This window comes from Blennius ocellaris, assembly GCF_963422515.1.
Source record: "Blennius ocellaris genome assembly, chromosome: 19".
NCBI classification, from domain to species: domain Eukaryota; kingdom Metazoa; phylum Chordata; class Actinopteri; order Blenniiformes; family Blenniidae; genus Blennius; species Blennius ocellaris.
In genome coordinates, this window is record NC_137668.1 from 5,221,672 (window position 1) to 5,235,421 (window position 13,750).

General features: G+C 49.5%; 1 protein-coding gene across 1 annotated transcript in view; it reads left to right on the forward strand.

Annotated features, from left to right (window-relative positions):
* The window catches only part of LOC308144171 (NACHT, LRR and PYD domains-containing protein 14-like), a gene marked incomplete at its 5' end in the record, with an annotated part of 31,805 nt that extends 18,320 nt beyond the window's left edge, over positions 1–13,485 (forward strand). Inside the window, 9 exons of the mRNA XM_080515229.1 lie at positions 999–1,150; positions 1,251–1,346; positions 3,251–4,009; positions 4,451–4,583; positions 4,802–4,984; positions 8,629–8,811; positions 8,935–9,117; positions 12,420–12,593; positions 13,267–13,485. Coding sequence (XP_080371355.1) covers positions 999–1,150; positions 1,251–1,346; positions 3,251–4,009; positions 4,451–4,583; positions 4,802–4,984; positions 8,629–8,811; positions 8,935–9,117; positions 12,420–12,593; positions 13,267–13,279 — 1,876 coding nt within the window. The 3' untranslated portion in view covers positions 13,280–13,485. The remainder of the gene's footprint in view (positions 1–998; positions 1,151–1,250; positions 1,347–3,250; positions 4,010–4,450; positions 4,584–4,801; positions 4,985–8,628; positions 8,812–8,934; positions 9,118–12,419; positions 12,594–13,266) is intronic.
* Between the last annotated feature and the right edge of the window lie 265 nt (positions 13,486–13,750).

The window sequence follows — 13,750 nt, forward strand, 5'->3', positions numbered from 1 at the left end:
TAGAGGCCAGGTTGACCTTGTTTGGACATGTTATAGGAGAGATGGTGGATATATTGGACACAGGATGTTCGATGTTAGCTGCCTGGCAGGAGCAGAAGGGGAAAGCCTCAGACAAGGTTGATAGATGTGGTGAAGGGAAGCTTGGAGAGGGTTGGTGTCAGAGTAGAGATGAAGGCGATCCACTGCTGCCACCCCTTACAGGAACGGCCGACAGCAGGTCTGGAGGTCTTGCCTAGAGGTCTGGCCCACAGTCTTCCCTGTCACCTGATTCAACAGTTTACACTTCTGCATGTCTCGTCACCCAAATGTCCAGAACATACCGTCTCCAGTCACAAGCTCCAGTACCAAGTCCACTTCTGAGCGTCCTCCTGTTCGATCATGGTGTTTGTTATTGGCAATCCATGATGAGCACAGAAGTCCAATAACAACTCACCTCCCAATCGCGCTCTTGCACTACATGAGTAATGCATAACCTGAATTAAATCACCATAAACCTCTCAGACCTTAAAATACCCAAATGTACCAGATGAAAGTAATACCAATGGAATCTTTGCAGGCACTTATACACTGAAGCACTCACAGTTTAGCAGCTCCTCTGCAGCACCATGCCGCTCGCCTCCACTGACCCTCCTCATGAGGCTCTCGCTCCACAACAGTAGTACAAAGCAGGTTTAACATACCCGGGATATCTCCGCTATCTAGATCGACCAAGCCAGACTTTGGTCTGACTGATTATGAGCTCAGTAATCCAACCCAAGCTTTTCCAATCTTGATCTGTATTCTCCAACAAATAAGAAGAATTGGACCTGTTATCCAGGCCAAAAGCAACACTTGGACATCAGCAAACTCAAGAAAGGAATGCTGGAAGAAAATTGCCTACTAATATTGGGATTTATACAATATTAATTCATTGTACAAAGTCATCATTCGGACCAGCTCTTACCGACTTGAACATCAAACTTTGTCCTCTAATCTCACTTCTTTCTCCCTTTATTCAGGTTGAACTTTTGCAGGTTGTCAAAGATCAGCTGTTGCTCTGTGATCGCAGCTCTGAAGTCCAACTCCTCCCTGCTGAAGCACCTGAAACACCTGGACTTGAGTTTCAATGAGCTGGAGGACTCGGTTGAGCAGCTGTGTGGTTTTCTGGAAGGTCCAGTCTGCAGTCTGGAGACTCTGAGGTCAGACTCCATCTTTGAGTTTGTGCAGTGAAAGCTGTGTTGGGAGTGATCGACACTGTGGTTCCTCCTCAGCCCTACTCAACCTGACCCTACTTGCTATTCATGCTTTTCCATGGTGTTCGTCCACACTAGCAGGTATTCTCATGGTTCCCGCAGCCAAGGTTCCAAGTGAGCTCAGGCGAGTAGACCATGTGACACTGGCAGGCTGCTGATTGGCCGGCGCATCATGACACAGCTGAGTCAGAGGGCAGCTCATTGATCCGCCATTTTTTAAATCCAATCGTAGCAACAATGCTCACTGACGGCAAGAGACGCCCAAATAAAGCCTGTTGAGCATCGATGAGGTAGGTTTCTTTGTCTGGTGGCCGACCAGAGGATTCAGGAGCTTGACGGAGCGACCTGCTGCCTATATCGGGAGCTCTCCGAGCCAGGGATACCACCGGGGTTTCCGATTAATCACTTTACCTTGGGGATGCACTGACACCAATATTGGTTCAACGCCAGGCATGAGTACTCGCACTCATAAAACTGCCGACATACCACAATACCAGTTTACGGCACTTCATTGGAAGCCGCAGGTGGAAGTGAGGTGAGCACAACTGCTTCTTGCTCAACCCTCTCTGCATACGCTTGCTCACTCCCTCATGCACATTGGTCAAGCAAGCGGCGAACCCAACCATTGTTAAAGGGGCCCCACACACACACACACACACACACACACACACACACTTTGTACAGTACATGTCGCAGTGCCACAAAAAAACACATTTTGGATGTAAGTACATCACAACATAGGAATGTGGTTCAAATGACATCTGTGAGAAAAAAACTAAATGTGTCTGTTGGCCTAAGTACTCTGTATTTGTGAGTACTCAAATGCAAGTACTCGTACACTACTCATTTTGGGAAAAAATGGTATCGGTGCATCCCTACTTCCTGTTAACTGGTGACCGGCTTCCTCACACATCCCATTTCTACCACAGGTGTTAAAAACCTGACTAAAATCCGTAGCTGTCCTGGCATTTAACCACGTTTCCATTAATGTTTAAAGTATTGTACCGTTTGTTTGTCTTATTGTAACATCAGCTGCTGCTAACGGCTGGCGGCAGAAGTGACCAGTTAACAAGGGCACCATTTCAACATTTTAGAATAGACTTAGTTTAATAATCCCAGGGGTCAATTCCTTTAAAGGAGTTGCTCTTTGTTGCCAGTATGGCCTTGAAATACAGTATACTGTGAAAAGGGTGTCATTCTAAAGTTGCTGCCCCCATTAGAGTGTGTATGTCCTACTCCGCAGCTCACATGCATTCAGAAGAGTGGGGCTACAACTCTGTTTAGATACTGGCGTACCTTATATTACATAATGTGGATTGCTATGATCATGCTTTCTTTTTCAAAGATGTTTGGTCATGTAACATGTGACATTTGTAGCTAAATACATGCTGCTGCTATTCTGTACATTGCGTGTTTGCCACCACATATTGCTCATGATCGTCATCAGAGCCATTCAGAAATTCTCAACACAGACAACACTGAAGGTACAGGGCTAAAGACCATGCTGCAGAAAAAAGGAAAAGCACTTTAATACAATACAGTTAAAACAATAACAGTACCTCTGACAAGTACTTATCTTACCAATAATTTATAGTAATAACACAATCACTTCCCAGTTGTTTTTGGTTTACATTTTCTGGCAGGTGCAGTCAAGCAGGCTGTTATAATGTGTATCCTCATATAACTCTCGCTGTGATTGATTGAGTTGGTCCCAACCCACAAGTTTTGTTGCTTATGACCAGAAATATCTATTCCTCGTGTGCTTGCTTTGCTCCTAAACATGCCGGGCTGTCACTGCTCCTCCACCTTGCTTTCATGCCCCAGGTATCATCGGTATCATTCGAGGCTCATGCTCTCCTGTTGCACTGACAACATTTTCTCTGCTGTTATTTTCTTCTTGTGAGCAGCAGCGGTTGCACATGCTGTGTCCAGTCTGTGCCTGGTTGATTTATATGGACAGGACAAAAAGGGTTTTTGAGGTGTGCCCAACTCTTTGTGTCCTGGGCCCTCCCCTTCAGGGCCCCTGGATTATGGGAACAACCGTACAGGTCTAAAGGCCTGCAGGTTCATCCTACATCCGCCCTGGCTGCATCCCCTCAAGGCCTGCAGCTTCATCCTACATCCGCCATGGCTGCATCCCCTCAAGGCCTGCAGCTTCATCCTACATCCGCCATGGCTGCATCCCCTCAAGGCCTGCAGGTTCACCCTACCCCTGGCCTGGCTGCATCCCCTCAAGGCCTGCAGGTTCACCCTACCCCTGGCCTGGCTGCATCCCCTCAAGGCCTGCAGGTTCACCCTACCCCTGGCCTGGCTGCATCCCCTCAAGGCCTGCAGGTTCATCCTACCCCTGGCCTGGCTGCATCCCCTCAAGACCTGCAGCTTCATCCTACATCCGCCCTGGCTGCATCCCCTCAAGGCCTGCAGGTTCACCCTACCCCTGGCCTGGCTGCATCCCCTCAAGGCCTGCAGGTTCACCCTACCCCTGGCCTGGCTGCATCCCCTCAAGGCCTGCAGGTTCACCCTACCCCTGGCCTGGCTGCATCCCCTCAAGGCCTGCAGGTTCACCCTACCCCTGGCCTGGCTGCATCCCCTCAAGGCCTGCAGGTTCACCCTACCCCTGGCCTGGCTGCATCCCCTCAAGGCCTGCAGGTTCACCCTACCCCTGGCCTGGCTGCATCCCCTCAAGGCCTGCAGGTTCACCCTACCCCTGGCCTGGCTGCATCCTCTCAATTCAGGAGATTTGTGCAGCAGAAAGTTGGACATCTGCTCTGAGCCTGGTTCCTGCTCATCCTTGATTGCTGGTGTTTGATTTGAGATAAGCATGTCTGGCAGTACAGAAGTTTCCCAATTCCACATTGAGACATGGAAACAAATGCTGTGCATTGAGATGAACCCCGGTTCTCAGACTGGTATGAGAGTCTCCCCAGACAACCCTCCTTGCTGGCCGAAGCGCCAAGAGGTGCTTATTTTGAGGTGTGTGTGTGTGTGTGTGTGTGTGTGTGTGTGTGTGTGTGTGTGTGTGTGTGTGTGTGTGTGTGTGTGTGTGTGTGTGTGTGTGTGTGTGTGTGTGTGTGTGTGTGTGTGTGTGTGTGTGTGTGTGTGTGTGTGTGTGTGTGTGTGTGTGTGTGTGTGTGTGTGTGTGTGTGTGTGTGTGTGTGTGTTCTCTTTATCCAGTTTGATGACATACACACCGATCAGCCTCTCCCCTGTGGCCTCAGCTCTGAGGTCCAACCCCTCCCTCCAGAAACACCTCAAACACCTGAACCTGAGTAACAACCAGCTGGATGGTTCAGGATCTGAGCAGCTGTGTGGTTTCCTGGAGGGTCCACTCTGCAGTCTGGAGACTCTGAGGTGTGTGTTTAGTTTGTAGTTGTCATGTATGATCTGATCCAGATGTTGGAGGACTGAGGTGGACTGAGCTCTGCAGCATGTTGATGAGACTCTCCTCCTGGTCCTTCAGCTGTTTGGACTTTACTTTTCTAAACTCTTCCAGTCTGAACCTTCTTCACTCTCAATGACTTCAACATCACACTTTGTCTCTAATCTCACTTCTTTCTCTCTTTCTTCAGTTTGAGGCACTGCTATTTGTCAGGCACCAGCCTGTCCCCGGTGGTCGCAGCTCTGAAGTCCAACCCCTCCCTGCTGAAACATCTGCAACATCTGGACCTGAGTGTGAACCGGCTGCAGGGTTCAGAAGTTGAGCAGCTGTGTGGTTTTCTGGAGAGTCCACTCTGTAGTCTGGAGACTCTGAGGTGTGTTTGACTGTCTGTTACCGTTGTAGAAGAAGAAACACCTGCCATCCTGATGGCTCTGCCGGTGAGGCGGGTGTTGTTATATGTCCCGCAAGGGGGGGGGGGGGGGGGGGGGGGACACCAATGATCCTCACGATGCGCTGCAGAGTCTTGCGGCAGGATACGGTGCAGGCGCCGTACCACACGGTGATGCAGCTGGAGAGGAGGCTCTCCATGGTGCCTCTGGAGGAAGAGCATGATGGGGGAGGGGCTCTGGCTCTCCATGGTGCCTCTGGAGGAAGAGCATGATGGGGGAGGGGCTCTGGCTCTCCACGGTGCCTCTGGAGGAAGAGCATGATGGGGGAGGGGCTCTGGCTCTCCACGGTGCCTCTGGAGGAAGAGCATGATGGGGGAGGGGCTTGCGGAGGCAGTCCAGGCGCTGGGGGGCTTTCTTGGCCAGTGATACAGTGTTGTTGCTCCAGGACAGGTCTTCAGAGATGTGCACTCCCAGGAACTTGGTGCTGCTGACCTGCTCCTGTGTTAATATATATAAAATCCCTGTAGGTAATGTCCATAATCCCATGTGCTGCCCGCCTCTAACGGTATCAACGGTCCACAGCCAGGGCCAGGATATTCACAGTCCAATGGAAAGGAAACAAAGGCTCCAGTACATGGACACTGTAGACATGAAGGCCTGGGCCAGAGGTGTGGAGAAGTTGGAGTTGATTAGTGGGTTAGACCCAAACAGTTGAGACACTTGCTGAGAGTGAGTTTGGTAACGTTCCAGCATAAATAGGTTTCACACCAAAAAGACTTATCTTTTATCTTCTCATCATTTTCAAAAAGTTTCTCATCCACATGGCATCAGTGCAGGAAACATCTGCATCCACACGACAGCATGAAAATGACAATGTAGTACATATGCCAGGCCTATAGGTGCCACTGTGACTCTGCCACAGACATGTACCAAAAACAAAGAAGGGGACGCAGAGCCCGGAAAAACCGAGAAGCCGTCGGTGGGGAATCCACCGCCGCCATCTTGTTCGGCCATTTTGATCCGAATCACCACCCCAGCGCCACTGTTGGTGGGAGGCAGTACTACATGCAATATGTTTTGTTCCGACGCACAATTACAGCGTCACTGTCGGTGGGATGCAAGCGTACATGATCCGCAATGCAACCGCGCTCCTCCAGACTTGAAACCTCGCCAGTGCGGTATAAAAATGGCGGTGTACGGCCGCTGACATGCTTGTTTGTGGACGCCACCATACGTGTTTGTGGACGCCGCCATTATTGCTCACGGTCGGCGCCATACTACTCTCAAAACGCAAACCTCGCCAGTGCGGTGTCACAATGGTGGCTTATGGGCACCGACGTACTCGTTTGTGGTTGTCGACATACTTGTTTTTGGCCGCCGCCATGCGTGTTTGTGGTCGCCGCCATATTTAAAAGGACAACTGACGTCACTGCTTCAGTTACGTCACGGTTTCATGGATCATGTTCAGTTTGAAGAAGCACAAGAACACTGGAGGAACATCCAGTAGATATTATGTGAACAAAGCTCAGAGTGTTTATAAGGTCCAGAGCCCAGTGGATTGAAGAGGGAGAACCCCCCCCATCATATTCCATATTCAATATCTCTCTGAACCCATTTCAGCAAGACACTGCAGCTGGAACCACATCTGTAGAGTTCAGCTACTAAACTGATCTGCCTGCTTCATTCATGCAGTGACAATGTGTGGTGCATTAAGCAAAACTAACTACAAGAATGGAGAGTAACTGTAGTTACTTCAAAGTAAATGTCCATGACAAACCTTCAAAAAGTACCTCTGACAACTTTAAAAGAATAAAACCATCCATGAATCATGTCATTGTTCTTTATTATATTTACAAGCACTTTTAAAGAGAAAACCCAACAAATCCACATGAGCAAGCGTGAGCGACTGTGGAAAGGGAAAAAGTCCCTCTGACAGGAAGAAATCTTTGCAGAAACCAGACTCAGAGGTGGCGGCATTCTGCTGGCCGGTGGGGGTGAGAGGACAGAGGATAGAGGAGAGGAAAGACGGATGTATAAAAGATACACTCTGAAAATGGGGACAGAAGACTTCAAACCACGATATTGTTCGACATCCGGCAGGGAGGATGAGAGCACAGACCACAGGAGCTTGTTAGAACTTTCTCCCACTGGCTATGATGACCTCTGCTTGAAGCCTCGTGTGACCTTCAGCCATCAGGATGTTGATGATGATCTGAAAAAGATCAACAAGGTGCATGCAGATAGGTTTCAAAAGACACAAAATATTGACCACTACTTCTATGATGTCCTCCATTCGATTGATCGTCTTAATTCTGGAAGCACAACATCAAAAATGTAATCGATTAGTCTCAGGTCCCCCTTCTTGATATCCGTGACCTCCTCCATCTCTTTCAGCATCTCGAAGATCTGTTGCAATACAGATGAATAAAAATAAACAAATTGAGCTTATGTTACATAAAAAAATCTCAAACTTGATTGATGAGTCATAGGAGTGTTCTGCATGCAGACATGCGACACTCAATTCTTTTACGGTCTCTGGATCCGTGGTCAGCACAGATGCTGTGTGCATTGTTGGGTGTGCATGTGAATGTTCCATGCCCACGCATTCGCTGCTACGATGACGTGTCATTCTGATTGAACACTGCATCTGAAAAAATATTTAAATCAGAATCATTAGTATTTGTTCAAATGTCCTGATCTCTCATTGATGAATGCAAATTGACAAGCATCCAAGTGATTCATTGCAGTATGTTATATATAAGATATTCCATCTCCCTCATAACCATTAAACTTTCTCTAATTTGGATGCACTGATAATAACACAGAAATCCCAGTAAGGTTGTAAAAATCCAGTAATGCAGTATGATAAAAAATACCAGTACGGGTCTAAATAAACCAACACATGGAACAAAGATAAAAAAAGAGCAACATAAACTTTGAGCTGATCTTACTTGAATTGCTCCCAACATAACTATACAACAACTCTTCCTCTCACTAATACTGATATAATGACACCATATGCACACCGTTTTGAGGCTTTTCACCCATGTGACAAAATTCAGACGACTCTGGAACCTTCTTTGTATTTGTCTTGGTAACAATCTGTAACTTGCTTTATAGAACATCTGTACTGCTTGGAACTCAACAATGTCACTAAACTTCAGGATTTTTGATTTTAAAAATAATGAGTTTGTGTGGTCCAGAAACCCAACTTTATGAATTAGTCGAACAGCTCTTTTTTGTAACATTCATCAAAAATATCTTCACCAACCAGTCAGCAGATGGCGGCGCTGCTGCTCCTCCTTATGGAACCATACCGATGTGCTCCATACCTCAACTGAGGGTCATGGACAATGGTGATGGCCGGGTACATTACTTTCAATACTATCCACAACTTCTGTCAGCGGAAACACAGGAAAGCCTGCACTGTATCATATTGTACCGACAAATACTGAGCAGTGGAAACAAGGCTTAAGTGATCAGCATGTTGATGAGACTCTTCTCCTCCTGGTCCTTCAGCTGTTTGGACTTGACATTTCTAAACTCTTCCAGTCTGAACCTTCTTCACTCTCAATGACTTCAACATCACACTTTGTCTCTAATCTCACTTCTTTCTCTCTTTCTTCAGTTTGTGGAGTTGCAGGTTGTCAGAGATCAGCTGTTCTTCTGTGGCCTCAGCTCTGAAGTCCAACCCCTCCCTCCTGGAACATCTGAAACATCTGGACCTAGGTGAGAACCAGCTGCAGGATTCAGGAGCTCAGCAGCTGTGTGGTTTTCTGGAGAGTCCACTCTGTAGTCTGGAGACTCTGAGGTGTGTTTGTTCAACTGTTTAAACTTGACATTTCTAAACTCTACCAGTCTGAACCTTCTTCACTCTCAATGACTTCAACATCAAACTTTGTCTCTAATCTCACTTCTTTCTCTCTTTCTCCAGGTTGAGGCACTGCAGGATGTCAGAGATCAGCTGTTCCTGTCTGGTCTCTGCTCTGAAGTCCAACCCCTCCCTCCTGATACATCTGAAACATCTGGACCTGAGTGGGAACCAGCTGCAGGATTCAGGAGTGGAGCAGCTGCGTGGTTTTCTGGAGAGTCCACTCTGTAGTCTGGAGACTCTGAGGTCAGTTGACCGTCTGTTGCTGTAGAAGAAGAAATGTTAGTGATGTGAGAGATGGACTGAGCTCAGCAGCTTCTTACTGATGAGTGTGGACATGAGCAGTGTGAATGTTGTGCTGACATGAGGATGATGAGTGTGATGATGAAGATCCACAACAACACAGCAGCTGATTGATCGTCACTCATCCAACAAGACTTCCAGGTGACGAGTCCATCTTGGTCCACCTGTGGTCATTATGGACCTCCTCCCCTTGGAGTCTCCCTAGAGTCCATCTTGGTCCACCTGTGGTCATTATGGACCTCCTCCCCTTGGCCACACTCCTCCGTCACCATGCAGTTCACCTTAATTGCTGTGCCGATGACACTCAGGTCTTCATCTCCTCCACCTGCCTTAAAGACATCTGGAGCTGGAGGAGCAGGAACCTCCTCAACTAAACCACAATGGAAGGGTTCTGATCCAGCTTCACCAGAACCAGAACCAGAACTTTCTCCGTACAAAGCTCTCCACAGTGTAGCCACCACCACCACTGTGACCTCCTTCATGAAAACACTCCCTCCTACACCTCCACTCCACCTCTGCTGGATGGCTCTCCATCACCACGTCACCATCATCACCACATCACTACCGTCACCGTCACCATCATCACCACGTCTCCATCACCACGTCACTACCGTCACCGTCACCATCATCACCACATCACCATCACCACGTTACCACCATCACCACCATGTCACCGTCACCATCACCACCATCACCACGTCATCATCACCATGTCACCAACTTCACCATGTCACCAACTTCACCATCATCACCACCTTCACCATCATCACCACCTTCACCACGTCACCGTCACCACGTCACCATCATCACCACGACACTACCGTCACCACGTCACTACCGTCACCTTCACCATCATCACGTCACCATCATCACCACGTCATCATCGCCACGTCACCATCACCACGTCACTACCGTCACCATCATCACCATCGTCACCACGTCACTACCGTCACCACGTCACCATCACCACGTCACCATCATCACCACGTCACTACCGTCACCACGTCACCTTCACCATCATCACCACGTCACCATCATCACCACGTCACTACCGTCACCTTCACCATCATCACCACGTTACCATCATCACCACGTCACTACCGTCACCACGTCACTACCGCCACCACGTCATCATCACCACGTCACCATCATCACCATGTCACTACCGTCACCACGTCACTACCGTCACCATCATCACCACGTTACCATCATCATCACATCTCCACGTCACCATCACCACGTTACCACCATCACGTCACTGTCACCACGTTGTCACCGTCGCCATCATCACCACATCACCATCACCACGTTACCACCATCACCACCTGTCACCGTCACCATGACCACCACATCACCATCATCACCACGTCACCATCATAACCACGTCACTACCGTCACCACCACGTCACCGTCACTACCGTCACCACGTCATCATCACCACGTCACCATCACCACGTCACTACCGTCACCATCATCACCACGTTACCATCACCACGTCACCATCACCACGTTACATCCATCACGTCACCGTCACCACGTTGTCACCGTCACCATCATCACCACGTCACCGTCACCACGTTTCCACCATCACCACCTGTCACCGTCACCATCACCACCATCACCACGTCATCATCACCAAGACGCCATGACCACGTCACCACCTTCACCATCATCACCACGTCACCATCATCACCACATCACTACCGTCACCGTCACCATCATCACCACGTCTCCATCACCACGTCACTACCGTCACCACCTTCACCATCATCACCACATCACCATCACCCCGTCACCATCACCACGTCACTACCATCACCACCTTCACCATCATCACCACGTCACCATCACCACGTCATCACCTTCACCATCATCATCACGTCATCATCACCACGTCATCATCACCACATCACCACGTCATCATCACCACGTCACTTCCGTCACCACCTTCACCATCATCACCACGTCATCACCACCACGTCACCACGTCATCATCAGCACATCACCACGTCATCATCACCACGTCATCATCACCACGTCATCACCTTCACCATCATCACCACGTCATCATCACCACATCACCACGTCATCAGCACATCGCCACGTCACCACCTTCACCATCATCACCACGTCATCATTACCACGTCACCATCACCACGTCACCATCATCACCACGTCACCATCACCACGTTACCACCGTCACCACCACCACTGTGACCTCCTTCATGAAAACACTACCTCCTACACCTCCACTCCACCTCTGCTGAGTGGCTCTCCATCACCACGTCACTACCGTCACCACGACACCATCACCACGTCACCACCTTCACCATCATCACCACGTCACCATCATCACCACATCATCATCACCACGTCCTCACCATCATGACGTCACTACCGTCACCACGTCACCATCACCACGTTACCACCACCACCACTGTGACCTCCTTCATGAAAACACTCCCTCCTACACCTCCACTCCACCTCTGCTGGGTGGCTCTCCATCACCACGTCACTACCGTCACCATCACCACGTCACTACCGTCACCACGTCATCATCACTACGTCACTACCGTCACCATCATCATCACGTTACTACATCACCCCGTCACCACGTCACCATCATCACACGTCACCATCATCATCACGTCACTACGTTACCATCACCACATCACTACGTCACCATCACCATGTTACCACCATCACGTCATCATCACCACGTCACCGTCACCATCACCACGTCACCATCACCACGTCACCATCACCACGTTACCACCATCACAACCTGTCACCACCATGTCACCGTCACCATCATCACCACATCACCACGTTACCACCGTCACCATCATCACGTTACCACCGTCACCATGTAACCATCACCACGTCACCATCATCACCATGTCACCATCACCACCTGTCACCACCACGTCACCATCATCACCACATTACCACCGTCACCACGTCACCATCACCACGTTGCCACCGTCACCATGTAACCATCACCACGTTACCGCCATCACCACCATGTCGCCATCACCACGTCAACTCAGTTCCATGCCCCCCCCCACCCCCACACACACAGTGAACTTCACCTGTTTTTATGTTGATCTATTATAATGTTGTCTTGATCTTTTACACTTTGATCAGTCATGTGACCTTGGCTGAGTTGAAAGCTCCTCCAAATAGAGTGTTGTTGTTCTTATTGCTCATGTGTCCATCCACACTGACTGGTTCCTCTGGTTCAGGCTGGAGTTCTGCAGCCTGACGGTGACCAGCTGTTCTTCTCTGGCCTCCACTCTGGAGTCCAGAGGTTCCAACCTGAAGGAGCTGGACGTGAGGAACAACCACATGGAACCTTCTGAGCTGAGGAGGCTGGTGGACCTGCAGGACAGTCCAGACTGCAGCCTGCAGAACCTGGGGTCAGTCCAGTTAGGTCCAGGACCTGGGGTCAGTCCAGTTAGGTCCAGGACCTGGGGTCAGTCCAGTTAGGTCCAGGACCTGGGGTCAGTCCAGTTAGGTCCACGACCTGGAGTCAGTCCAGTTAGGTCCAGTTAGGTCCAGGACCTGGGGTCAGTCCAGTTAGGTCCAGGACCTGGGGTCAGTCCAGTTAGGTCCACGACCTGGGGTCAGTCCAGTTAGGTCCAGGACCTGGAGTCAGTCCAGTTGGGTCCAGGACCTGGAGTCAGTCCAGTTGGGTCCAGTTAGGTCCACGACCTGGGGTCAGTCCAGTTAGGTCCACGACCTGGGGTCAGTCCAGTTAGGTCCAGGACCTGGAGTCAGTCCAGTTAGGTCCAGGACCTGGGGTCAGTCCAGTTAGGTCCAGTTAGGTCCAGTTAGGTCCAGGACCTGGGCTCAGTCCAGTTAGGTCCAGGACAGTGTTGGTCCTTCATGATCTCTGAGCTGCTGGACAAGACTGAAGTCCTGGCTGCTCCTCACCACTCCTCACCACTCCTCACCACTCCTCCTCCTCACTCCTCCTCACTCCTCCTCACTCCTCCTCACTCCTCACCACTCCTCACCACTCCTCCTCACTCCTCCTCACTCCTCCTCACTCCTCCTCACCACTCCTCCTCACTCCTCATGTCTCTGCAGGTGGATCTTCTGAGAGCAGAGGACACTGTGTGTCCTGAAGGTCCAGTGAGGACAGCAGAGTTTCATCCAGCAGTGAGAGACAGAGGAACCAGAAGATCTGAGTCTGGTTCAGTGTGAGGAGTGTGAGGAGTGTGAGGAGTTGAACCAGGGTTCCTCTGGATGTGACGCAGGACAGCACTCAGTGGACTGAACCTCCTCATCATCAATCCCTTCATCTTGTCGGTGCAACACAACTGATATTGGCCTAAAATGTGCTAATTAAAATGATTTTTTAAAGTATTTCTTGAGCTAATTCTTGTCACTGTTCCATAAATGTGCTGTAATATTGTGGTTTCAAATGTTTCCCTTAAGAAGCCAAGGAACAGTTACTGTCAATGATGTCATAGCTTCATTCTGACAAAACGGAACATAAAAGAAAACACAGACATTAACAAAAGAAAAATCTAAATGAATCCACAGAGACGTGGCTCCTGCCCAGGAGCCG